Source organism: Daucus carota, chromosome 4 (genome assembly GCF_001625215.2).
Source record: "Daucus carota subsp. sativus chromosome 4, DH1 v3.0, whole genome shotgun sequence".
NCBI classification, from domain to species: Eukaryota; Viridiplantae; Streptophyta; class Magnoliopsida; order Apiales; family Apiaceae; genus Daucus; species Daucus carota.
Window position 1 is genome coordinate 35,373,540 of NC_030384.2, and position 26,776 is coordinate 35,400,315.

The 26,776-nt window shown below is 35.0% G+C and overlaps 4 protein-coding genes across 9 annotated transcripts; 2 read left to right on the plus strand and 2 right to left on the minus strand.

The window, feature by feature from the left end:
- The first annotated feature begins 403 nt into the window (after positions 1–403).
- LOC108215888 (uncharacterized) lies at positions 404–1,184 on the plus strand. The gene is made up of 2 exons (XM_017388498.2): positions 404–778; positions 884–1,184. Exons 1-2 carry the CDS (start codon positions 586–588, stop codon positions 1,003–1,005), a joined length of 315 nt encoding a protein of 104 aa, XP_017243987.1. The 5' UTR covers positions 404–585; the 3' UTR covers positions 1,006–1,184.
- A 3,528-nt stretch (positions 1,185–4,712) lies between these two features.
- On the plus strand, positions 4,713–8,216 carry LOC108215887 (auxin efflux carrier component 2). Its single transcript, XM_017388497.2, has 6 exons — positions 4,713–6,493; positions 6,607–6,892; positions 7,072–7,157; positions 7,249–7,406; positions 7,488–7,564; positions 7,655–8,216. The coding sequence occupies exons 1-6, from the start codon at positions 5,236–5,238 to the stop codon at positions 7,719–7,721; spliced, it is 1,932 nt and encodes a 643-aa protein (XP_017243986.2). The 5' UTR covers positions 4,713–5,235; the 3' UTR covers positions 7,722–8,216.
- A 3,194-nt stretch (positions 8,217–11,410) lies between these two features.
- Positions 11,411–16,018, minus strand: LOC108216149 (nucleotide-sugar uncharacterized transporter 1). Its single transcript, XM_017388834.2, has 7 exons — positions 15,501–16,018; positions 14,779–14,912; positions 14,477–14,682; positions 14,283–14,376; positions 13,104–13,270; positions 12,668–12,838; positions 11,411–12,041 (listed from the first exon to the last, which is right to left on the minus strand). Exons 1-7 carry the CDS (start codon positions 15,589–15,591, stop codon positions 11,759–11,761), a joined length of 1,146 nt encoding a protein of 381 aa, XP_017244323.1. The 5' UTR covers positions 15,592–16,018; the 3' UTR covers positions 11,411–11,758.
- Positions 16,019–17,865: 1,847 nt separating this feature from the next.
- On the minus strand, positions 17,866–26,414 carry LOC108216535 (protein MANNAN SYNTHESIS-RELATED 2-like). 6 transcript variants are annotated; one of them, XM_064092688.1, is made up of 8 exons: positions 26,260–26,410; positions 25,940–26,042; positions 23,573–23,643; positions 21,498–21,636; positions 21,235–21,294; positions 20,338–20,423; positions 19,197–19,776; positions 17,866–18,423 (listed from the first exon to the last, which is right to left on the minus strand). In XM_064092688.1, the coding sequence occupies exons 4-8, from the start codon at positions 21,630–21,632 to the stop codon at positions 18,166–18,168; spliced, it is 1,119 nt and encodes a 372-aa protein (XP_063948758.1). In that variant the 5' UTR covers positions 21,633–21,636; positions 23,573–23,643; positions 25,940–26,042; positions 26,260–26,410; the 3' UTR covers positions 17,866–18,165. The 6 variants fall into 6 exon arrangements, with proteins under 6 accessions (XP_063948758.1, XP_063948757.1, XP_063948759.1 ...); XM_064092687.1 differs by lacking the exon at positions 21,235–21,294 and adding an exon at positions 21,330–21,400 and having other exon boundaries at positions 26,260–26,409; XM_064092689.1 differs by lacking the exon at positions 25,940–26,042 and having other exon boundaries at positions 26,260–26,414.
- Between the last annotated feature and the right edge of the window lie 362 nt (positions 26,415–26,776).

Genomic DNA, 26,776 nt, shown 5'->3' on the forward strand with positions numbered 1-26,776 from the left:
ACACTATATTATGTATTTATCGTTTTTTTAATTCCAACAAAACATTACACCAAATTCGATATTAGTGTTTTTAACTCGTTCCTATTGAGAGTATTTCTTTTAGATTGTATAATATTTGAAACATTAATATTTCAAATTAGGATAATAAGCGACATCTTGTATATAAGCACCTAAACTCTCTTTTAAGTTTATGTTAAGGGTATTTGATGCTCTTTTTGTCCCCTCTCGTTACTATTTGACACATATTTTAATACTTTTATAAAATATTATTTTATAATAAGATTTTTTTCTGAATAAAAATTTAATACTCACTTTTTTATAATATTAAAATGTGTACGGCTCGCTGCGTATACAAGTCGACGGAGGGAGTATAAAAAATTAAAATAATCAAACCAAATCAGCGGCACTAGTACATAACACGGCACGCTTATCTAGAGAAAAGAAAAGATTTCGTGCAAAGTCAGCAACAACTCAAACAATCTTTCTCGTTTTACTGCTGCTGCTATCTTATCTCTTTCACCTCTCCGCTGAATCAACTCAACAACACTCCTCCTCTGAATCATTCAGATCAGATCAGACATTCAGATGGCGTATGTAGATCAGTCATTCTCAATCACCGACGACGATCTCATGATGGACGATTTCTCCTACACGATTCACAACCGCCCTCCCATCAAAGAAATCGCTCTCGCCGTCTCGCTCCTCGTCTTCGGTATTCTCGTCATCGTCGCCGGGGTATTTATGTCACTTTACAAAGTCGGCGGCGATCACGCTCATGGTAAGTAACTACTTCTTCGCCCTACGCCTCTTTTGCTGAAGTGGTTGTTTCCGTTTTTGCCCCTGTTGATTTAGTTATTTACTTTTGGGTAATTTTTGTTGGCAGGTGTGTTCTTTGCGATTTTGGGCTCGGTTTTGTTCATTCCGGGGTTTTATTATACAAGGATTGCTTACTATGCGTATAAGGGGTACCAAGGTTTTTCCTTCTCAAATATTCCCCCTGTTTGATTTTTCCATGTAATGATAGTCTGAGGATGTGAATTAAACGATAATGCGTTCTGTGAGCTTCGTTTTGTAAATATATGTATACAGAGTAATTGTTGATTAGTTCTTTACTTTTGTAATTTTATAACCTACCGTGTTGCTAGCTTTTGTTGTAATATATTCGAGCGGATTTTTTTTTGTTAGCTTCAATTTTGTCCAATTTTTATATACACATGGTTAATTTAGTACTATTCGTCCCTCTTTTAATTAGTTTCTATGTTTAGCTGGATAGTACCTAGTGACTTGAATACTTGATTATAATGTGTTGTATCATATGATCCTTTTAATTGGATGGGATTCAATGGAAGATCATTGCGCTAATTTGTGAAGAGAAGATAGTGACTTCATTTATTCCTACCAAATTGAACTTGAGCTCATAAAAAATAACCAATTTAAGAATGAATACGTCATCGAAATTTGCTCCCTTCCGTTTGTTTTTTACTCTATCCCATTCATTCAGCATTCTCCCTCCTTGTTTTGTTCACAAGTATTTATTTCGTTGCTTCCAGTGAAAAGGATTGTTAAGGAGGGAGCAGTACTACTTTACTATGTACCACTTTTTACAAGCTTCTTCAATTTGGTTTTACCACCTGCCCAATGTATCAAATCTTAACCCGTGTTTGTTTCAAACTCTATATATAAACAAGCAGCTATTTGAACTACCGGAGTCGTCCTTTGTTAATATTTTCCTCATAATTCTTGTCCATTTGTTTAGCATTTTCGTTTGTTGTCTTTGAAAGGGACTTGAAAATCATGGGATAGATTTTTCTATGACCTTTATTTGCTCCAAGGGTGCTTAAGTTTGTATTTAACAACTTTTAACTTGTTATATTCATGTGTAGGCTCTTAAGATTTTAGTACAAATAACAGCTTGACTATGATCTCAAATATGCTACTCCATCTGTCCCATTTATATTGGCCACATTATTTAACTTTTTGTCACAAAAGTATTGTCCACATTAACCTTTTGTTAGTTTCTTGAAAAACTAATACAAATCTAATAACTCTTGGTCTATTTAATATTATGAATAAAAAGTGGATTTTGATTGGTGTACATAATAAACGGGAGACGGTGAGTATTTTATGATAAGTATTCTAGAAGTAGAATTGGAAATGAACTCTGATGTTGGGATCAGTTCAAGTTTTCCCACAGAATGCTTTGCTTGAGTGCTCTTTTTAATTGTCCTGTCATGTATTTGGTTTAGTTGTACTAATGGAAGTTCCTAATCAAAAGACGAATTTGGAAGCTGTAAATGTATCACACAAGGTAAGTGAATTGTTCATGTATATACTCTTTTTCTTGTATAGATTGATGTTGGATGGTCTAGGCATGTGTTGAATAAGATATGCCTCTATTAGGGATCTGCAGAAATGTCATTACCGTGGGTTATTATGTGGATATTCAGAGATCATTAGCTGCTTCCTGCTATTTGCATTATGTTAGGTTGATAACGAGTCCCTGAACCATCTACTACCGTACCTCTACTTGATTTGTTGTGTCTTATGTTTTTTTTTAATCCTGGTAATGTCTTACATCGGCATGTTGTGAACCTATATGGTATATCTACAGAAAGTGTATCTTACTATATGCAAGATCTCTATATCTATCAGTTTGGTACATGTAGTGATGCAATAAATTACCGACTGTATCTTCTTATGTGTCTATCAGTTATCTTTTCTTTCAGGAAAATAATTAAATGTTGAGTCATAAATCATAAATGTGTGTATCATAACATTTGATAATTTTTATGTATCAAGTTATTAACATATATGAATATTAAAAGAAATTGAAGCATAATTTATTTATATACTATTGTATATCTTTAAGGGGCAGATGTGTAGAAGTATTTCCACTATTAATGTCACAGGCTCCTCCCCTTTTCTTTCTGAAATTTATGGCCAGTGTACAATTTATTATTTAGCGTTCCAATATGCTTAATTAGTTTTCGAACACCACCTGGTCTCTACTGAGTACTGACTGCGAGCAACAATCAGAGCAGATTATGAGAGAAGCTCTTCCATTTTCATCCCCAGTCTTCGCAAAGAATACAAGAAAAGGCTAGAGGCTTTTTCCAAGTGGTTGTGTACCTTACTTCCCCCGGTTTCTTGTCGGTACCCCTTGTATTATTATAGATGTGGCACAAGTGTGCCACAAGCCTCTGAGCCTTGTGTGTACAAAACGAAAGATGACTGCCCAGCCAGTCATTGCCTTGGTCTGGTGCGACGTATGCATCTGTAATGGGCAAGGCTAGTTGTAGCATGCAAACAATGATATAAAGCTTTGCTAATGTGAATTTCGTCGGGGACATTTATAGCATGCTTGAGATAATGAACATTGTACAATCTTGCCAAGATAGAACTCATTGGTTATGCTTGGAGGATAGTGCTGTCTGGCCATCCAGACTGCACTATGTGTTTGTAGGAAAGGAGGAAGCCGATCTTTAACTAGTAGATCAGACATCAGTTACTCCGTTTGGTCTGATTTTGGTTTGAGCTTAGTTTTATCAATAAATCAAATTTGGAAATTTCAGAACCCATTGAATTGACAAAAACCCTGAAAAACATTGAGGTCCGAATGCATCAGCACTTGAGTTAGGAGGGTAGCATTAAACCTTTACACATGGAGACCGAAAATCCTACAAGAATAAGTCATAAATGTTCTTCAAGCAGTAATCGGTGAGAAATAACATAACCGATTTTCCGGTTTGTTCCCAGAATAAACTTACATTCTTAGCATTTACACATTCGCGTGGATACAAAAATGACTCTGTAAAATCGTATTCCGTTTTACGAGGGAAACAAGCCATTCATAAAACAAAAACAATTCAAAATAATCTTCACTTTGAATGAACACAAATTAAACTGTCGTGACTGCTCCAACTTGTTGATACCGTTCTTAGAAGTTTCACCATTCAAGTTGATCGGAGGATAGATGCACCCTTGACACTACTAACTTTTTTTCACTTGTGCCCTTGGGGACGACAGTGGTGGGACAAGCTGTTTCAAAGATCATCTCAGTCAAACTAACTTAAATTACTACCATCGGAAATAAGGACTTTATTGTGCCGTCTAGGCGACACTTCTAATATCTAGAACTAAGGGCTGTTGGACATTTCGAGAGACGGAAAGTAAGGCATATTAATGTTGTAGTAGCCCCCAATATATAACTTCTAGTATAAAACTATGTTTTGCACATCCTAGTCTAAAAGTCATTCATATAACAAATGGAATGTAAAACTCTAACAGTACAAAGAGCAACTTCGAAAATTTAATATTGCAGGTTGTATGTTCACTAAATGCAAGCGCCAACTATGCATTTTACTATCGATCAAATTTTATAATCAATAATTCTAACAATTCAAGCAAACCACTTTGAATCGTGTACATCAAAGTCAATTTAGTTATATATTTATTCTTGGCCATAGCGAGCGAATAATTAACAGTAAATTACTTCCAAATAAAGAAACATAAGTTGGACAAGAACGGTCCGTCGTCGCTAGTTTCTCACGTGCATGAACGTGTGCTGTGCCGACAACAACTGAGCTGCAAACTCTATCCGCAACTCTTTCTTTCATTCTCTATGTACATACAGCTTCATTTAATGACTATGATTATTGATCAACAAAAATCGGAACTTCAAACTAATGTATTCAAACTTAAGTATTGGTGTTTAGATTAGCAAATTTATTATATGGAGCGGGGATCTCACTTCCATCTAGTGAGTAAATCATTCCCTCCACATCTCGTGAATACTCATTCTCATACGTCATTAATCCGTTCTTATTCCCGAATCTCATTCCCGCTCCAGTACAGACGCCCCCTTAGTTTCATATATCATTCACAAATCACACCCCATTGCAATCAGACAAGAATCTCTAGGACGAACCACATTTTGTCTCGAAAAGGGATTCTTCAATTTATTATGCGCCTTTCATAAACTTATTCTTATATTTAACCATTCTATGCACACAATGCTGTGGCTACTAGACATGCATGTGTGTGTGAATCTATATTATTAAGCCTCATGCACAAAGAGGCTGGCGCTGTTCCTTCACTTGCGATCCTTTGTCGAATTCAGACTCCTTTTTTCACTATACTACCTTCTTTATAACTCAGCATTTGCTTAAAACTCTCTTTCTTCTTAACTTTGTTCTCTCACTTGGTTACTTCAATTTGTCTTGTGGATAGCTAGCAATGATCACTGGAAAAGATATCTACGATGTTCTTGCCGCGATTGTGCCTCTCTATGTGGCCATGTTCCTGGCCTATGGCTCTGTCCGATGGTGGAAAATCTTCACCCCTGATCAGTGCTCTGGAATTAACCGCTTCGTGGCTGTGTTTGCAGTTCCTTTACTTTCATTCCACTTCATTTCAGAAAATGACCCTTACGCGATGAACTATCATTTCATTGCTGCTGATTGTTTACAGAAGGTTGTCATTCTAGTAGCCCTTTTTATATGGCAAACTTTTAGTAAAAATGGCAGCTTGGAGTGGATGATCACTCTGTTTTCTTTATCCACTCTGCCGAACACTCTTGTCATGGGAATCCCCCTTCTGAAAGCTATGTACGGAGATTTCTCGGGGGACCTAATGGTTCAAATTGTGGTTATGCAGAGTGTGATTTGGTATACTTTGATGCTCTTCATGTTTGAGTACAGGGGTGCAAGGCTTCTTATTTCTGAGCAATTTCCTGAGACGGCTGGTTCGATCACTTCTTTTCATGTTGAATCGGATGTGGTTTCGTTGAATGGACGGGAGCCTCTGGAAACGGATGCAGAAATTGGAGATGATGGCAAGTTACATGTGGTGGTGAGAAGGTCTAATTGTTCATCAAGGTCTGTGATTTCTTATAACAAGTCCCATGCAATGAATGAAATGACTCCGCGAGCTTCCAACTTGACGGGTGTGGAGATTTACTCGGTTCAGTCTTCGCGAGAGCCTACACCGAGGGCCTCAAGTTTTAACCAGAATGACTTTTATGCTATGTTTGCAAGTAAAGCTGCGAGTCCTAAGCATGGTTACACGAACAGTTATGGAGGAGGAGGGGATGTTTATTCTGTGCAATCGTCGAAAGGTCCCACACCAAGAATATCAAATTTTGAGGAGGAGATGTTGAAGATGGGAAATAGTGTTAACAATACTAAGAGCAAAAGGCCTGGTGGAAGGAGTATGAGTGGTGAATTGTTTAACCATGGGAGTTTAGGATCTTCGTATCCGCCTCCAAATCCGATGTTTACAGGGACCACGCAAGCTAAGAGGAAGGAAAGCGGTGGAGGGACAGGGACTAGTAGTACGCCTAATAAGGAGCTTCATATGTTTGTTTGGAGCTCAAGCGCATCTCCTGTCTCTGAAGGGAATTTAAGGAATGCTGTAAATAGAGCTGCGGCTACTGATTTTGGAGTTGTTGATTCTTCTAAGGCTGTTCTTCAACAAGAAATTGCTGCTTCTAGAGGTATTCTATTAACAATAACATGTATTAATACATATTTTGCAGTTTTTGATAATTAGTGTTTATCATTTACTGAATTATAGTTGTCTTTTGTTACTAATGGTAATATTGAACAGCCAATGCAATGAATGATTCGATAGAACATGCAAGTCCTGCTGGAAAAATGAATGGAGAACTGAGAGATCAGGTTGAGATAGAGGACGGAACTGCATCAAAATTCGGGATGCCATATGATACGATGCAGAAGAAGGTAGGGATCGAAGGAGGCCAGAAAAATCACCAGATGCCACCTGCAAGTGTGATGACAAGGCTCATTCTTATTATGGTTTGGCGAAAACTTATCCGAAATCCTAACACTTATTCCAGCCTTCTAGGCCTCATTTGGTCTCTGGTATCATTTAGGTCAATCTCTTACCTTCTCAGTCTTTCTTACACACACAATTAGATGTTGCTTGTCTGCACATTTTCTCATTCTAACCGGATGGTTTAATGGTTTTTATTGATCATAATCATCGTGTTGAGTTCAATTTATTGCTGTTCAGTAATTTTAATAAGAACTTGTTGAAATGTATAATGGACAGGTGGAATATCAAGATGCCTACCATTCTAAGTGGATCCATATCAATACTATCAGATGCAGGTCTGGGAATGGCTATGTTTAGTCTAGGTATTGATTTCTTATCTCCTTAAAAAACCGTCTCTGATCCATATTAGTCAAGAAAACTCTATACGAGTAAACTGTACTTGTTATGTTTCAGGGCTATTCATGGCATTGCAACCAAAGATAATAGCCTGTGGAAAATCTGTTGCCACGTTTTCAATGGCAGTGCGGTTCTTAACAGGTCCGGCAGTTATTGCAGCAACCTCCATCGCTATTGGCCTCAGAGGTGTTCTTTTGCACGTTGCAATTGTGCAGGTGACAATCCATCAATGACATTTTTAATATTTTAGAATAAATCAAAAGTTTGCTGCTAACACATATATATGATTGTTACAGGCGGCTCTTCCCCAAGGAATCGTTCCTTTCGTATTTGCCAAAGAATACAACGTCCATGCTGACATACTTAGCACTGCGTATGTTCCCTCTCCTTCGCAATAACTAGCTATAATGTTATTCATTTTTTGATATCTGATGAACACATGCTGTATGTTTCATGTTTCCAGGGTTATATTCGGAATGCTGATTGCCCTCCCCATAACAATACTATACTACGTGCTCCTCGGAGTGTAACTGCAAAGAAAGCAGGGGAGATGGACAGATCATAACACAAATCAAGACATTCGACTAAGACTTCAGAAGAAGATCACAAGGATGCAATAGTTTGATTATAGGACAATAACCATCAGATTAAGTGCAATTAGGCCTTCAATTTAATTTTTTTCAAGAATGCTAACTTATCACTCACGTACTGATCTGCATGTGATCTCGGAGGAATATACTAATACCATTTGCTAGCTGCATTATTCTATTGCTTCCTCTGGCTCTACGTCGATCTCTTCTCTTGGATTTCAAATTTTACGGTATCTTATTATAGTGCAACTTCTGAGAGAGTGACAGATCTAGATCTTAGAATTTAGGCAGCGGACAAATCTGCAGAACTAATGTATGAATTCATTATTCATGTACTGGGAAATGCTTACTGCAATTTGCATAAATAATGTGATTGTTTGTTTGTAGCTCCAGCTTTGCTTGTATCCAAAATTTATAGAACTTACTAGCCTCATACATGTTTTTGTACACAGATTTGGCTCTGCAGCGATTGCGTAAACAAGTTTTCTTCTGAGAGATTCGTTTATTGTGATCATTTACATATGTCAGCTGTCTGTATATGGCACTGATTCATATCACGGATGCAAACAAAGCACTTCTTTTTAAAATAGTTTAGAAAAGGTCAGTAATAAATTAAGAATTCAAACTTCAATCAGTGCAGAATAAGGTAAATTTCATTTTGGGCAGCCAAGCGAGTTCTACAATATTTTCAGGAAATTTTACATTTAAAGTGGTCATCATGCTTGTTAAAATATCTCACTTGACTACCCGAGAGTCGCGGATAGGGTTAAAAATGGAGTGAGGAAAATGGGGAACCCGCCCCGAATGGAGCAGATCCGCTCCGCTAATATGGGGAATGGGGTAGTGACTGCCCCGCCAAAATATGGGGCAAGTATGGTATTTGTTGAATTCCCGCGGGGATTCCCCGCCCCGCATATATTTAATATAAATAAATAATTGTATTTAATATAATATATTTATTATATTTAATATTATTATTTTATAATACACAAAACTATAATATACAATGTATAACATGTCTCTTTGATTTCTATTATATTTAATTTTTTGCTTTTAATATTCATGTCTGGTATTTTTTTATTAAATTCTGAAGAAAAATTTACTAAATATTAAAGTAATTATATAAAGTGTAATATTATAGCAGCGGGGCGGGGCGGGACGAAATTATATTAAATCCCCGATGGGGCGGAGATGGGGATTAAAAATAAATTCCCACGGGAAATGGGGCGGGGACGGGGAAGGAAAAATATATATGGGACGGGGTTGGGAAATGAATTCCCCGCCCCATTTTTAACCTTAGTCGCGGAAATCATTTAGCTGTATTTTGGAGGGTCGCGAACGAGCAAAAATCTGTTGCACTCTCGTCAGACGAAGCTTTGACAACAAACAACATCTGACCTTGTAAGACTCTATTGTTGATCTAACGATATCTCCCTTCACTTCATGACTATGTTTGTTAACTGAGTTTATTAATCATGAACCAAATATCCTCTCTAAGTTCTGGATCAAAGCGACTTTTTATCAGAATCATTCCATTGCAGTATAAACACTTATTATCTTCTAACAGATCAGAACCAGAATCATGGTCTGAGCCCCTGAGATTGAGAGATTCTAAGGGACTTTCTCTCATTGAGCAGAAAAAAATAAGAGTTAATTAGGAAGCTTTTAGATGCTGATCAGAAATTTGATATACTTTCGCTGTCCTAAATAAACCGTGCTAGTCTGAATTTTGGGTCACATTGACTAGATTCGACAGATAATTAGAAATTATTCATTTCTGGTTTTAAAATTCTAAAAATCACAATCATCTAATCCAATTTTATCTCTACTAATTAATCTTGTTTCTCAAAAGATATTCAATGAGTAATTCAAGTCAACTCTTCAGTTGTTGTTCATTCAAAGCTAAGTACATGCCCAGCTCATCATCCAATCCCAAGTAGATACGGAGATCCATCCATCCACAAGATGCACCGCTGTATTTTTCGATACAGAAATTAAATAAAAAAACGCGTAGTATTTGCAAAATAGAATATTAATGCATGTGTTATGTTCCGCGCACCGGATGAATTAAGAACTTTAATCAGATTGTTAACATGGGTGATTAACGCAAATGGTGGGATTCTGTATAAAGAGCTGCATGAATGTGATTAGTTTTATTGCATAAATGAATGGGATTAGACTGTTGTGCAGACAACCAACTGAATTTATTTGAATTTAACGTTAACGGGACATTGTGGTTATTTAAGTACTCCCTCCGTCCCACCCAATTGTTTACATTGGGTTTGGGCACGGAGGTTAAGAAATATGTATAAAGTAGTGAAAAAGAGGAAGAAAAGTGGGTGAAGTGGTGGGACCCATCGATTTTTAATATATAAAAGAGAGATAGTGGAGTAAAAGTAGTGTGAAAAGGAAGGAAAAGTGATAAAGTGGTGGGACCCATTAACTATTTTGGGAAAGTTTTCTAATGTAAAGAAATGGATGGGACGTCCAAAAGAGGTAACTGTAAAGAACCTGGTGGGACGGAGGGAGTATAACACATGCATTAGAATTGTCGCAGCCTGTCGGAAGATGAGATTTAATATGAGATACAAACCAATAATCAAATGCATAATATTGTTGCAGCAAGACTCGCAGCTCACGTGAAGACCAAAGCTGTCGAATATTGTTGTGGAGTTCAATTCCGATGGTTGTACTTGCATGCAGTTCACATGTACACCATGTATATACATCCCTCCCATTTTACATGAGCCTTATCTCTTTTTGAGACCGTCAAAAAAAATAGTCCTTACTATTTTTGAACATTACTTTTTACTATTACGCCTATTACTTTTTTATTTTATACTCCCTTTTTATTAAAAAAACATTATTACACTCACTACTTTCTTCCACTATCTCAAATTTATTATTAAATTTTGATAAGTCCCACCATTTTAACCACTTTTCACCTAAATTTACTTTTTTCTTCTACCTTTTTCTTAATCTCCGCGAAAGTCAAATGAGCTCAAAGGGAGTACATTTTATCACTTCATTGCCTGTCATGTCCATGTATGGTGGTGGAATCTAGGCCGTGAAATGTTTGGGACCGGAATACTCAGAGCCGGCCGGCTTGCTTTCAATTCGTTTATATTCTTAAATAAATCGTGAAAGAATATAAATTCAGAGATGCATTTTCTTTATAATCCGCCTGATTCTGTTTAAAATATCTTTTTCAAAATATTATCGGATACGGATTAAGTTTTCGGATACAGGCGAATCCGAATTATCCTTTGGGCAGTTATACCTTTAACTCATACTTGGCCTGTTGGGCATACTATAATGCGACAGGTTAATAGCGGGAAGACAAGTAAAATCGGAAAAAGAAATACTGCTAAATGAACTGAATGTGTTTGGCTTAGATACACTACCAACATGAGCATGAGATCTTACAGAAGTGGCCAAAACTAATTACCGATACCTTGTACGATTCAGATCATCAGTATTATCTCGGCTAAACAGAAAATATATGAGTCAGTCTCAGGCAATGCATTGTATTTCTGATATCACTGATAAATTGTTACAGATTGACTATCATGAAGAGAACAAAAGTCATGGCCAGAAAGAAAGTGCTGAAAACAAATGAGACACACAAATCACAATGAAAACTGATCTAAATATCAAATTTCCAACTGCTCTTGCACAAAGATCCCTCGTATTCATATGATACAACCTTTATGAATATAACCTACATCTGTCGTAACTGTGAATAAAATAAAGCTACTTAAGATGGAAATCCAGGGTCAGTAATTAAACTATTTAAAAAGGATCTTACTACCACAAGTTAAAGAGCTAAAAAGGTGTGAGACTCAAAAAATGTTGCATGAATAAATAGGAAAACAGTACAGGGGTTAGTAAAATATCCTCTCCTACATGCCTATACGGAGTCCGCTTAGACACAATCATCTTGATCAAAATGGTCATGGTTCCTATACGGAGCCCGCTTAGACACAATCATCTTGATCAACATGGTCATGGTTCTCCCCATTTTCTTTGCTGAGCTTAGATCTAGGTAAAAGATATGATCCTTGTCTAGAGGAAGCTTTGGTGGACTGCTGTTGCTTACGCAAATTAAGATGGGTGTAGAAAGACATACCACCAAGAGCTGCGGTTGCTCCACATATGCTAGTCGTCCCTGGATTAGAACCAAACAGAAGAAAACCTCCAAGAAGAATAACACAAGTTTTGAACTGCCCTAGAATAACATGGGTAACTGCAGAGGTTTCCCTGCGGCGAGAGAAGAAAATCCAAGGAACTATCAGCAAGCACTACAGTAGATACTGTACTCTGGTAGCAAAGCAATTCAAGCACAAATGACAGGATGATGCAACATTTACATAGTAAAATGTCAAAGAGAAATATGCATTATATCATTCATGAGAGTCAACAATATTGCAACCTAATGTGACCAGTAAGACATTATAAAAATAACCCCACATAACCACATTGGATTCACCAAAAATATAAAGAATGTCATGACACCTTGCAACACACAAATTGTGCTTTTTCCCTGCAACACAACACCCTAAAAACCTACAAATATTAAATCTTGTAATATATGTAGTACCTACTAGGTGAAAATCTAAAAAGAAAACACGGATCTAGTTGATGTGGCCTCGCTAAATTTAGGCAAATGAAAACTAGCAATACTTCTCTCGGCATGACTTCTAACATACAGAAGCAAAGTTTGTCTATTCAACCATCAAAATTAATAAACCACGCCACTCTGTAAAAAGAGTTGCGTACCTCGAGACATTGATAATAGCCTCCTGAACCCGAAATATCTTTTACTTTGTTGTTCTAGAAACTAAAAGAACACTTTTAAAAAAATAATAATAACAGATACTACTTACCCGAGTGCTAGAGCACCTGACCACTGAAGCAAAAAGCCAAGGATAGCAGAAGCAAAAATGACGGAGGAGTTATTGAAACTCCAATCGAAGGAAAGAACGCCTGGAGGATCAAGATATGGCATCAAAATTACAAGAAAAAACAAAGTAATAGGTGTTGTCTTCCACATTAACCTGCACATATTGAAATTGAAATTGAAATGAGCTAGCAAAATGTAAAATAACTTTGTTAGAAATTGAGAAGCTTATAAACTTATCACATACTATTTTCATACGACACAAATATAATTATTCTTCAGCAACAAGTAAGCTTCGGTATTCGAGATTGTGAAAGGATTGCAGTGAGAAAAATTAGATCGTCGGAGAAAGGTCATAAAAAAATATATATAGGTCAAGAGAGTACAAAAGAAAATAATGTTTATAAGAAAATGATACATACGCAAGAGCATTCCAGTTATCTTGCTGTTGAAGATTGGACCATAAAATCTTGTTTACAGCACTTGGTATGATCCATGCCACTGCTATACAAGCACCAAAGAAATGGAATTGCAAATCTGTTACGGTAGCAACAGCAACACCAATTGATACTACAGCAAGCGCAAGCACCTGGAGAAGGGCCATTATAAGGATTAGAGACACGGTCAAGGTAATCCAACAGCTTTTGCCCGTTAGACAAGACAGTTATAGTCAGAATGTTAGATAATTTAAAAGAAAAAATTGGTATCAGACAATGAACTGAATTTGTATGATGCCAGGACTGAGAATATTTGTGTAAGTACTAAAACTCGGATGTCTTAGCAAATATTGTAGGTATCCCTTGTGAGTATACAGTATGCGTCATAATTACCCATACCAGGGTTATTGCACGATTTAGAAGTCGAAAGGGGCCTCTCTTTTTTTCTATGGAATTAAGGGAACGGACAATAATCATTTAAATTATATTATCCCACGTTTGTTTTCTAAAGTAGCATTCATCGGGGGATTAACTGAGAAAAAAGATGAACTAAAAGAGGGGAATAAATAATACTTGATCTAGATCAAGTATTATAAGAAATCAACTCTTTCTGGACAAAAGAATACCCTTACTTAATTAGCTGGACCTATGCTTGTTCAATAGAAGGAAGGATATAATTGTCCATATAAATATATGCAAAACAAACATAGGATTGGACTATTTAATGAATTATAAATCTAAGAACTATAAAAATGGGACTCTAATGCGGGGATTATAATCCTTCAACTATAATCTGTCCAAACAAGAGGATTATGCAAGTTATGACATCCAAACCATAGAATTATCTGTGATGCTGGAAGTGCGAGAAGAAGTAAACTATAAAAGTAACTGTACTTCAACTGCTGCGACAAATTTGAAGTAGAATTTCAATATAAACAAATTTCAAACATCATGTGAGTTACTAATTCTCCTTTGCAGTTGAAAGAAAATGACTAAACGATAGGCCATCAAGCAACAAGATACAAAGACAAGCCCACATATCAAATTAAAAAATTGAAAGACATATAGCAATTTGTAATTTACATCTCCAAATTTGAAGGGGCAATGTTAAGACTATTTTTAAGTAATTTTTTTAGGTACGCCAGGTACTTGGCAGCCAGTTACCTTTTGGAATGAAATCTTTTTCCGGAAAACAATAAATTCAGCTAAAACAATTGCTGGTGTTACTGCAATTTTAGCCATCTGATAAAATCCTACACTGGAAACAATATAAGTTTGTCAGCAATCAAAAACAATAAAAAATCAGGCCATCTTGCACAAGGGACATATGAAGAGTAAAGCACCGGGAGGAATCTCACCTATTAAACTTCAAGCTAACATTAGCAAGGCCAGTAGAAAGAGACATAACTACACCAAGAGCCAATAATGATGAGTATTTGCTCGATTTTGGTGGAGGAGCCGGAAGAATGGACAGAGCTTTAAGGATGGCCATTAATAACCAGCTACAGACATAGTGAATAAAGGTGAGAAATATCGGATAGTTGAATCCAACTCTGACAAGCACCTGAAGTGGATTTATACAAGCAAAGAATTAGTAAATAGCGGTATGTTTTCATATCGGAAGAAACCAAGAGCAATTACATAAATTGAGCCAACTAACCAATTTATTCATCAATATAATACTAACGGAGACCACAAAATTGAATGAGAGAGCAAAAGCAGGTCCAACCAAGGCCTGCTGCTGATGTCGCAATTTGCTGAACAAGGAAGATCGTATTTCCTCCAATGCTTTACCTGAATAATCAAAGAGGGAGATTGTAAACGTGACAGTACATGATGTCAATACCAACAGCTAATCTTTATAAGCTCTCCATAAACATGTTGTATTTGTCATGGTTAAGATATTCAGTAGAGTAAACAATTTCATCCATGACAAATCATTAAAAGTATAATTTGCACCAACACACAATTACAATATCTACCATCCCAAAAAACAAGGTAAGTTCTGAATTAATGAATTTCCGTAAATCTCACATACTTATCACCAAACAAACATTATGAATACAATAATTGGGTATAATACCTAACACTCTGACAGAACAAACAGCAGTGTCTGGAAATAGCAAACTAGTAATTATCCAGTTCAAGAACAAATAAGTACTCCTACAGAGTTTGCATTTATTATAACTGTTGCTCACACTTTCCCAACTCCTTATCAATTACACACACACACACAAACTCAAATCACACCAAAGTTGAAAACTTTATAATCAAGAAATTACCGAAAACTGCATTACACAATAGAATCAGCAAAACCCATTATCATATCACAACTGCACTGCAATATGACCCCCAAAAAAAACCTAAGCAAAGAAAATGTACCTCTTTCTCCAGCATCACTATCTTTACGCTTGAGAATTTTGCGAAAAGTTTTTCTATCAAAGAAATTAAGCATCTTTCCACTGTAAAACATCACCTCCTAAACCAAACCCCCTTACAAAAACAATAAATAAACAACCCCTTCAATTAAATTTAATAAATAAAACCAGAAGATACTAATCAAGGTAATTAGTACATTTTGGATTGGCTTGAGAAACTAATCAAGGCAATTAGTACATTTTGGATTGGCTAATTTGTAATGTATGTATAATCCAAAAATGTATCTATCTCTAAAATATAAGAGAGTTTTGAAGTGACCCAACAAGGATCGAGAATGGAAAGAGGGGGAGTTGTAGATTGGGACAGATGGGAAAAATACAAATGAAAGAATGAATTGTCACAAATAAATGAACAAGAATCACATTCTATGAGCACCGACACACATTTGAACAGAACATGATAGATGAAAGATTGAAGTCCTGTTCAATCAATTAAGGTTTTGATTTTTGTCGAGAGTGAATGTGAAGGCAACATCAGTTTTTGAGTTAAAAGTGGTGCACACAACCCTGAGTACGAGGATCCGAACAACACAACTAATGAGAAAATACATTACTCCTATAAAATTAGGGACTACTTTTACTACGAAGTACGAAGGTGATAAAAAATATTGATGACAAAAATCAAAACAATACGATGTCACTTAATATTTATTTTAATATTTTAAAAAAATATCTTTTTTGTTTATTTTTGTGCATAGGACACAAATTTATATTTCTCATATGATATTAAGCAAAACAAACCTATCTTTGAAAATTATTTATTATATATTTTTGAGTTAATTGCAATTGGCACCCTTTTGATTTCAGCTTATTGCACATTGCACCTAATAGTTTTGGAAAATACACTTTGCCGCCCCAGACTTTTAACTCGTAGACACTTTGCACCCTTTCCGTTAATTTCTGCCGTCACCGTTAACTTTTGTAGGGGCATTTTGGGAAATTTAATTATATTTAATTAAAATCATACCTTTATTAATTTTCTGATCATGTAAACGATATTTTTCGGAAAAACTTAAAAAACGAAAGTTGCAGAGAATAAAAAGATTTTTTTAGAACAATAAGGTTTAAAATTTAAATAATTATTTAAAAACGATTGTTCATTTTTATAAGATTGCTAATTTTTGAATTTTTTTTAAAATAATTATAAAACGAATTACGAAAATTTTGAACCTTATAGTTCTAAGAAGATCTTTTTATTCTCTACAACTTTCGTTCTTTAAGTTTTTCCGAAAAATATCATTTAGATGGTCAGAAAATTAAAATAAATATCTGATTTTAATTAAATATAATTAAATTTCCCAAAATGTCCCTGCAAAAGTTAACGATAACGGCAGAAATTAACGGAAAGGGTGCAAAGTGTCTACGGGTTAAAAGTCTGGGGCTGCAAAGTGTTTTTTTCAAAACTATTAGGTGCAATGTGCAATAAGCCGAAACCAAAAGAGTGCTAATTGCAATTAACTCTATATTTTTCAATTAAAATACCCGCTCATTCCACTTAAATATCTCATTTAACATGTCGAAAAAACTCGTTACTGTTTATATCATCATGAACATCAATTTTATTAGGTTTTTCAAAAGATATTAACAAAAAGAATGACAAACCTAATGTTTGTGTTTCAAGTTAATCATTATTTTTGTATAGTAATTACTTTCATTTTATCAATTTTTTATGTATATTTATATAGTTAAGTGATATAAATCAATATTATTAAGGAGAATAAAAACGGTGGTTTGTTCGGTAGTCAACTCGTAGTGAGTTTGGATGGGTGTTGTTGGATTTAAGATCTATATTTTTATTTAGAAACATAAAATTAAAATAATAATATATAGAATGTGTTTTTTCGAAATAACAAATTACGTGTAAAAACGAGGCGGCTATTATTTGGCAATGTACGAAATATATATTAGGAAATCAAACAATTATTTTAACATCAATTTTATATTAAATTTAACAAAGTATAATTAATTCTATGTCACATAATTCAAATGGGACTATAAATTTATTGATCATCTAATCGATATATTAAAATGAGGTTAGTGAGATTAACCAAATTTCTTTACACAAATTTCTTTTATGGTTCGTCTGTTTTCACATCACCTATCACGCAACCGCTGCACTTTGCCATTGTGTGATGTTCTAATTTCACAGAGCTCCCTCATACAGTTATAATCTAATTGTCAACCAAGCCAATTGCAACTCAACCACACAGAGTTCTGGGGATTCATGCTGGTAGGGAACAATTGTATGATAATAGTTGATGATAAATGGATGAATTGTACCGGTTATGTGCAGATATATGACAATCAAGTTGTGTTTCTGCCGAATAAATTGTACCGGCAACATGCACGTATATTTTGAAATCAGGCTGTGTTTCTGTTTCCTGAATACTTTTTAATACATTTAGCACACTAAAAATTTATTCAGAAGAGTAAAAGCCAGAAAGAGCTAGAAGTCATCAACTTACACCCCAATGTCTTCAATACTACACGGAAGGACATACATAAAGCACACTAGTAATACAAAGAGAGCAGTTGAGGCATCTTATTGACTTGCACATTTACATTTTGAAAGATAAAGTGCCAAGTTCTTTCCATCCTTGGCAATAGACTCAACAGAAGCACGAATATGCCCAATGGTTTTTTTGGGATATGTAGGAAGATATGTAGTCCTTAGCATCTGCAGATGTGGCCTGAGCAGGATCCAAAATTTGAAGCTTCTGCAGTGCTATTCGCTGCCCAACAACACTGGAATAGAAAAGTTTTGAGAACGCTGGTACAAATACGTCGCTCTGACTACATACATAAAAATCAATCACATTGGTGAAATCGGAGAACTTTCTCGCCTTGTCCAAAGGAATCAAGCTTTCCTGCGCAGATGTGAAGCTCACATTAAAACAAGATACAGGCATAATATGTAAAATAATAGATGAGTTGAACGATATCAATTCAGAAGGAGCAACTTTAATGTAGTTTGCTGATGCCACATTAAATTACTCAGGGATGGAGAATGAAAGCTCAAGTCCTCCTGGAAGATCTTGAAACCGGGTACGTAGAGAAAGAAAAACTTTTTTTTGGCCATCATTTAATATAGAATATGCTCCTGACATCAAACTACTAACGGCCTGTTTGGGAACTTGAATTTTCTTTGAAATTCTGGATTTGATCAAATGTCATGTTTGGATACACAAAAAAAAGTGGGATTTCAAATCCAGGACATTCAAATACTAGTAAAAAGCTAAGAATTTGAAATGACATCTCAAATTATGTCATTTGAAATCCAAAATTTGAAATGAAAGACATGTTCCCAAACGCAATCTTAAATTGATTTGCAAAATACTACATATTTACAGTATAAAGTAAGGAAATTGTTCATGTAGCGCAGGTATATTATTGTAGCGATACATTTCTGTATGTGATCCAGGTTCTTCTATATACTGCAAGTTTGTAACTTCAACTCTGTAGAAGGGCAATGGGCACTACTTCAAAAAACAGAGAATATTTCTTATACGAGAAGCAGTAAGCACTATGATCCTAAAACTTAAAGAAAGTAAATACTATACCTCTCAATTTGAAACATAGTACCTATTTGGACTCAATATAATTGTATCCAGTAAAAGCCTCGGGAAATAGACAGTCGTACCTTTGTATATGTGTTGGGGAAAATATTTGTCAAGGCATCTAAACTGTTGTGCCACCCATCTTGTGTCAAATATATTGTGGTATTTTTTTCAAAACCAATCTTATTCAGAAACTGGCCAATTTCCTGCGCACTAAAACAATTTTTCTTCTCAGTCGCTGTAGTCCCCTGACACCTTTTTGTCCCCAGCATCTCTGCTCTCCAGTCAACCGCAATGAATCGACCATGTGACTCTTGACTCAAAGTATGAAGCTTTTCAAGCACCGAGTCAATAAATTCTTTCAAACCAGCTTGCAACTGGAGAGCCTCAAAAGCAACCATACATGAAACTGAGTTCATATTGTTCATGCCGTCTACCTTTGTCATGTAAGGGGTGGGAAAGTATGTTTCGATCTTCAGATAACCCTTCCTCTTAAATATCGGCTCAATATTTGCTGTTACATAGCCTTCAGAAATTACACTAGGAATCCTTGCTATAGGAAGCTTTTTGGCTGATAACTCAGGAGGCTGATGGTATGCGATATTAACTGTACCGTTGAGGCTTGACATAAATTTATGGACATCGTACACATCACCAAAGTCCCTGATATATAAAGCATGTTAGGGTATTAGTGGCCAGTTTTTTGAGGTTGGTACAGCATATTCGGCATAATGAATATGTGCCGATCTTCAGACGTGTTTTCTTTATCAACAATTGCATTATCACTAAACTTCCTTGAGAATAAAAAATTAGATAGATCTCCTAGAAATAGAACGCAGGTACTATTTTTCTATTAAGCGTTGACATAATTTGAGCAGTTCAAGTGATTATGGAAATATTCAAATACTATACAGTACAAAATAACCTCAAGATGGTTGGTAAGAAAATGAAAAATAATAATAACCTCAAGATTCTGTTTCAACAAATTTTTCGATGTGACCTCAATGATACAATAGCCATGTAACTCACGACCTTTTAGCAAGTTATAGAAAATTCCCAAGGCAGGTTGGATGATGCAACATGTAACTAGTTAGAGACCATGCCATACTTATCATAATATCCATATTCCAACTCCGGTCACAAGTCACAGCACATTATTTTAGTACTACTGACTGACATTATCACAACTGTAAAATATAGTTTTATTAGTAAGTCTGCATTAACCTCTTCTCTCCCGCGTTTTTTCCTCCTAGATCAGTTAGCACAAGAGTAGCCTTCACTTGTTTCGCAATCAGAACTGCATTGGCAACCTGAAGGAAATAATCAGAAAAGTAACTAATAATGACATACAAATTCATAAAGAATAGGCAGGGAAGAACAATGCAATAATTTAGTTCTAATTTTAGACTTAGGTAGGCAGAAATAATATCAAAATGAATTTACCTTGACCTGAATCGAGTAAGCTCGTATAAGGCAGAACTTGCACATGCTAAATTGTATATATATTAGGTTCAATGACCAAAAAAAAACTTGAGGGCTTACGTTTATGAGTTAAGTTTAATTATTTATAAGAGCAAGTCCAATGCATAGCGAGAATTGGTTGTATACTTGTATAGCTATAGTATAGAACTAAGTTTGCAAAATCTCCACTCCAATGCATATCTATATTTAGTCCTATAAATGCAAAAAATGGATAGTTGGTCTATATTTACGACTAAAGATGACTATAACCATCCTGGCCATGTTATCCAACCAACTAAAATATGGAGGGGAAATGAATTCTATTCATTATCTAAAATTTTAAAGTACACATTGCATTGGATTTGAATGTAGTTGGTCTTATTTTAGAACTATGCATTGGGGCACTACTTGTAATTTAAGACAAAGAACTACTTTTTGTTCTCAAATTACAGAAATGGCTATAGCAATTTTTAGCTTTAGCATTGGACTTGCTACAAGTTACTTGATTTCACTGCTTATTCTATTAAAACTGCCTTGCATCAATTTTCTAATAAATGTAGTCACTTCCACCAACACTATCCTCACCACAAGTCAAACCCGACGAGAAAACCACTATAACTACCAGATACAGATGTAGTAGAGAAGCAGAGGAGATTATACCAAGCAAATGGTAGCCAGGAACTGAGACACACGCTGCAATGATATCTCTCTTGTGAATAGCTACATTCACAGAAAGAAAGGAGGTGATTTAGTACCTGTGAAAAATGAAGATGGGTGCCACCAGTTAAGGAAAATGTAATATATCCTTTTGGTTGATTCCACCTTTCTGCCAGAGTAAACAGAGAAACTTGTGATTCTTCCAAGGTGCCTTTACTAGTAAGAAACTTCAAAGACATCCTATATGATCTATAACTTATAATTACCTTGCACTGATTTGTTCCAGCAAGGTTCCCCTGTTTCCACATTATCTTTCCATGCTTCCCATTGATAAAGAGCATCTCGTAGGCTCCTATCTGAGGAAGATCTAGACCCAGCCATATTAGCGAAATTAAGGTCATCCACCTGAAAGAGCAAAGAATAAACCATAAAAGTTGATACCCATATTTACAGAGGCAAGCCAACATATATGTTCATTATCTAATACGAGGGTCTACACACAGTTCTTCAATTCTGAGTCCTACCTGAGCATGAATTTTAATAGCAAAGACTATCAGACTATTTTAGGTCAGCTTTACAGAAACAAAAAAAAAAACAAATGACCGTGGATTTGGCAAGTGCCCCTATATATACTCAATCTAATTGTACGTGGGTTTAAATTGGCATCTTTTCGGAACATGAATAATTTTAAGACATTTATAAAGAACTATGTAATTGTGAGCTGAATTTATTGTCTAATAGATGATAATGTAATTCGATTAGAATATATATACTGCACATAATCAGAACCCACTTGTATGTGGGTGTAAATAGATCTCACTTACACAAGTAAGATCAAAGACATTTACAAAAAGCCTATGTAATAATTAGTAGAATTCATCTTCTATAAAAGAAGAAATGTGCTATAATTCAATACGGTAATATAGACTGTCAAATCTGCAAACATGACACAATTTGCCAGAATACCCCCATGGAAAAAAAAATGGTATGCACGCTGTGTGTGTCGCTGGTTTCTGTATTTATCTTCTGGTAAGAAAAAGGCAGTAATTACACAGATATTAGGAAATTATACAAATTTGATCATAGAAGTAATATTGCCTGCTTCCATAGTAATACGTTCCGAAAAAGAGTATCATCTTATTGTAGCAAGGGGATCACATATATTGAAAACTACGGAAATTCCAACCAGAGTATGGCTTCTATATTCGTTCTCACAAGAATGCAATAGATCTGTGTGTATTTCTAAGGCAAATTAAGAGAACATGTAAGCCCCTCAATTTTGTGTTTCTACCTGTAGTGGCAAATATTATATTAAATTGGTTAAAACAAAAAAGGAATCCATGAATCCATTTTATACGCGATGCTTAATTGAATATACTAATTGATTGGGTTCATATCCCGTGGATATCTTTACACAATTATCTAGATGGGAGGTTTCAAAGAAGAGAACATGTCTTAATCATTAATTTCACCCAACAATGGAAACTTTAGAAAGAATCAGTTCAAAAATACAAAATAGAGGAACTTACAATAGCTGAATCAAAATGATCTTTCTTAATCATATTGCCAAGCATTATGAACATCGAAAATGTCAGCATACCAGCAACCAGCTGCCTTATGTCTAAAATTGCCATTATCCTCTCCTCTTTTGGTTATTCACTCTTTCTCCTCTTTCTGTTGTTCTCTCACTCTTTATCACAATTTATAATTAATTCATTCTCTCTCCCTTGGGATATATAAACACACTCAGATTTGTATACACGTGTACGACTATATGCATGTATGAACACGTGACAAAGACAGATGGATGCTGATTGTCGACTGAAGTAGGAAGTAGGAAAGGAAATGAAACGGCAGCACAAATCTAGTTTGCGACAAATAGAAACAGCTGGATTTTCTGTATCCGACAAAATTCAATAATACCCGCGGAGGAAATGTTCGACTTTAATACGGAACTTTTTAGATAAGTACTATAGAGTTCCAACTTCCTCAAGTGTTTACTCTTTTAAAGACTTACAGTGCGGAAGAAGCCTAAACACCAACCACATCCTACATATATAAAATCTACATTTAATTCTCGAGGCTGGGATGACTTCTATAGATGTATAAATCTGTAGAAGCACAATAAATGGGGTATATCCAAGCTCTAAATGGAAGCAAGATTCCAAAGAGACCAACCCAAAAATAACACTGAATACAATAATATTCAAAAATAAATGAAAACTTAAGATTACTCTACTGACTGTAGGCTGCTGCTGCAAACACTACGAAGCAAACAATGATTATATAAGAGTTAAAGCCACTCAAGAAATGAAAGACAGAAGCCAAAGGAAGAAAAAACCTTCATGCTCCTAAGGCTTCCAACATCTTGGAAACCATCAACATCACCGAATTCTTCACCGCCTACTCCCTCTGTTTCACAATACATGTCCACTTTAGAGTAAAAAATTTGTTTCAAAATATTTGTCCATTTCAACTTTCAATGTAAGTTTATGTTTTCAAAATCAACCCTCCTTCATATATTTCTATTTCCTATTTCCAAGATTAACCATATCCCACATATTATGTTTAATTAATGACTTAATACAACTCTTTTTAATCAAAATTCACTTTTCTTAATATGCGTGATTTTTCAAAAGTGGAAATGTATTATGATACGGAGGGGGTAATATATTTTTAATATAAACATGAAAATGAATTCAAAAAATCAAAAGACGCGAGCTTCCTAATGTTGTGTTTCCATTCCTTACAACGCATGATAAATATATTTGTAATTATATTCACTATCTTAGTATTCACCGAAGCTGAGTCATGGTGGAAAAGGCCACAGTTTAAGGTGCATCAAACTTGCAACTGTCCTTCCATATGTTTCCATATTTCTCCACAAAAACGAATACCAAACATTACCTTGTAGAACTTTTAAAAAAAGACCTTACCCATTTACTACTATCTTCATTTCACTAGCTGATTCTAAAAATTTACCTCTTTTAGATTCCATCCCTAAAAACATTAAGGATCCTGCTGCAGTGACCTTCTCTAAAATATGGCTAAATTAATCTTCACAAAATAACAATGACATTCACAAAACTAGGAGTAAGTAGCGCATATATCTCCATGCCAATTACTTTATAAATTGGAATGGAGTTCCTTGCTAAATTTTCCTAGTCATGTTACTTGACTAACTTATGTTATATGGGTGAATGGGCAGGGGGATATGGTACCAGAACAGACAAATCTAATAAAGGAGATGACTTGCCAATATAAGTTTCAATCATCTTTTTACGAAATTCTTCATGGCCTTAAAATATAAACTTTCAAACAGCCTTTAATATATATAATGAACCTAAAATATAATCCTAATATAGCAATTTTTAAAATATAATAAGAGTTAATTACAGTTTGTTACCCTTAACTTGGCTCAAACACACACTTTTTTTTGTGACAGTTTACGATCTGAACTGCATAATCTCTTGCACTTTGTAACCCCAACCTAATTTTCCGTTAAAAAATGTTTTTAACGTCATCTTTTGTATATTTATATATTTTTTATGGCCATGTTTGTCTTACCTTATATTTCTGGAAAAGTCAATTATTTCTGGAAAAATATTTAAATGCATATATTTTTCAAATTCACCCAAACACACCCCCAAATAAACATTAATTCAAAAAAAAAAAACACATTTAAGTTTTTTTTTTAAATAGATAATTTATTTATGAAAGATAAGGTAAGACAAACAGACCAAAAAAAATAAAAATTGATAACATTAACGGCAATTTTCAACAGATTCTTGAGTTGGGGTTACAAAGTGCAACAGATTATGAAGTTTAGACCGCAAATTATCACCAAAAAAGTGTAGGTACTCGTGTGTGTATGGGTCAAAGTTAAGGGTTACAAAGTGTAATTAACTCATATAATAATCAAAGATTAATTCCAACAACAAAGAAAAATAATAGATTGTTAACTAAGCAGAAGTGGGTTTCCAAATCCTTTATTATTGTCCGGTTCATATTTGGAGGCCTTGTCTTGCAAAAAATATATTTACATATAAACCAGCAGAACATTTGCATGGTCCTTCACCTTAAATGCTCACACAAATTCTTAAATAATATGTGCAGACTTTGGTTTCTGAGAATTATAACAAGGAGAGTTTGGAGTATGTCTTGAACCTCTTTATATGTTCTGCCTAAGAACACCAGAGAGTTGAATGTACTACTGAATTTATTGTCTCATTCCTCATCTTTTGTCCAATTGTATTAACAAGCTGAAATAGTACCAATGATAAAGACAGGCATACAAAAAATTTTAACACAAAGGACCTTCTTTTCTCAATCTCTTGAATCCCACATATCCCATATCCTATATAAGCAAAGGACAGAATTCACGTGACTCGCTTCTGAATAAACTAGCCTCTTCTGAAAACGTAACAAGTACTTTTTCGAAAGGCCAGAAGCTTGAAGAAAATTGGCTAACCCTCAATCTCCCACCAAAGAGGGAGGATGCCATACCATTGAAGTTCTGTCCTTTTGCTAACAAAATAAGTATCACAGCAAAATTTATCATAATCATTCTCATATCCTATCTTCACGACACAATTAAGCACTTGAACAAATTACTGTCTCTGTGTAGTATTCCCATCCCCATTCCCTCAACAACTTCAGATAACCCTTTCTACCATCATCTACAATCTACAAATATCTCAAAGAATACCTTCATCTCGGAGAATAGTTTCACGTAATCGTGTTACTGAAATGTGGTCATTATACACTCACTCCACTTAGGCTAAATTAAGAGTCTACTGGTGATCCGTGACCTGTAAAACTACAAATTATACTCCACAATATGATGTAATTCTATTTCTAGTCCCTTAATGTTATTCTACATTATAACATAGCTTGTAACCAACACGTAATTAGTAGAAATGATTAACGAGATCGATCAGGTATAAGTATAACACAAGGTGCAGCTAATAGAGAAGCATAGGAATATATAAATAATTAGTTTGATATGATCTCAATTAAATAACTGACCTTAGGCAATGATTAAAATGTTCTAGTGGACAATGTATGATCAGCGATGAAGCTGTGCGGTGGTGCATCACGTATAATTGATTCACATTCTCGGGCATTCCGTTCAATCGCCCAACCTCACGCTCAACTGATTGATTTCTCGCAGTTTTTTCGACGGAGCACCGAGCACGTTCAAGGGATATTGGGCGGCTTGCAACTATTTATATAAATATTTATATTTAATTATATTTTTATTTATTAAAAAAATATTAAATATTTAAAAATTCTTATTTTAAAGAATGACATTTAAAGTATATATAGCTTTAAGAAAAATCCTCGATATAGTCGATTGCCATTATGCCATTATAGTCCATTATGCCATTATAGTCCATGCTTAGACAAAGAATTGTTATTTGTATTTTTATTTATCTCCTGCTCTTTTTCTTACTCTCAACCTTATATTAGTAGTAGCTTTTTACAACAAACTTATTTTATATATAAAATTTTTTACCAAACACGGGCATTATTTTATAGACTT

Coding starts and splice junctions, on each gene's coding strand:
- LOC108216149 (XM_017388834.2), bottom strand. CDS start 15,591: ATGTTTTACAGTGGAAAGATGCTTAATTTCTTTGATAGAAAAACTTTT. Junction 14,377..14,476: donor GTTAGCTTGAAGTTTAATAG/GTGAGATTCCTC, acceptor TATTGTTTCCAG/TGTAGGATTTTATCAGATGG. Junction 13,271..14,282: donor AAAAGATTTCATTCCAAAAG/GTAACTGGCTGC, acceptor GCCCTTCTCCAG/GTGCTTGCGCTTGCTGTAGT.
- LOC108215887 (XM_017388497.2), top strand. CDS start 5,236: ATGATCACTGGAAAAGATATCTACGATGTTCTTGCCGCGATTGTGCCT. Junction 6,494..6,606: donor AGAAATTGCTGCTTCTAGAG/GTATTCTATTAA, acceptor AATATTGAACAG/CCAATGCAATGAATGATTCG. Junction 7,407..7,487: donor TGCACGTTGCAATTGTGCAG/GTGACAATCCAT, acceptor TGATTGTTACAG/GCGGCTCTTCCCCAAGGAAT.
- LOC108215888 (XM_017388498.2), top strand. CDS start 586: ATGGCGTATGTAGATCAGTCATTCTCAATCACCGACGACGATCTCATG. Junction 779..883: donor CGGCGGCGATCACGCTCATG/GTAAGTAACTAC, acceptor TTTTGTTGGCAG/GTGTGTTCTTTGCGATTTTG.
- LOC108216535 (XM_017389320.2), bottom strand. CDS start 22,865: ATGGCAATTTTAGACATAAGGCAGCTGGTTGCTGGTATGCTGACATTT. Junction 21,401..21,497: donor CTGGAACAAATCAGTGCAAG/GTAATTATAAGT, acceptor TTACTCTGGCAG/AAAGGTGGAATCAACCAAAA. Junction 18,424..19,196: donor TCCCCAACACATATACAAAG/GTACGACTGTCT, acceptor ACATCTGCGCAG/GAAAGCTTGATTCCTTTGGA.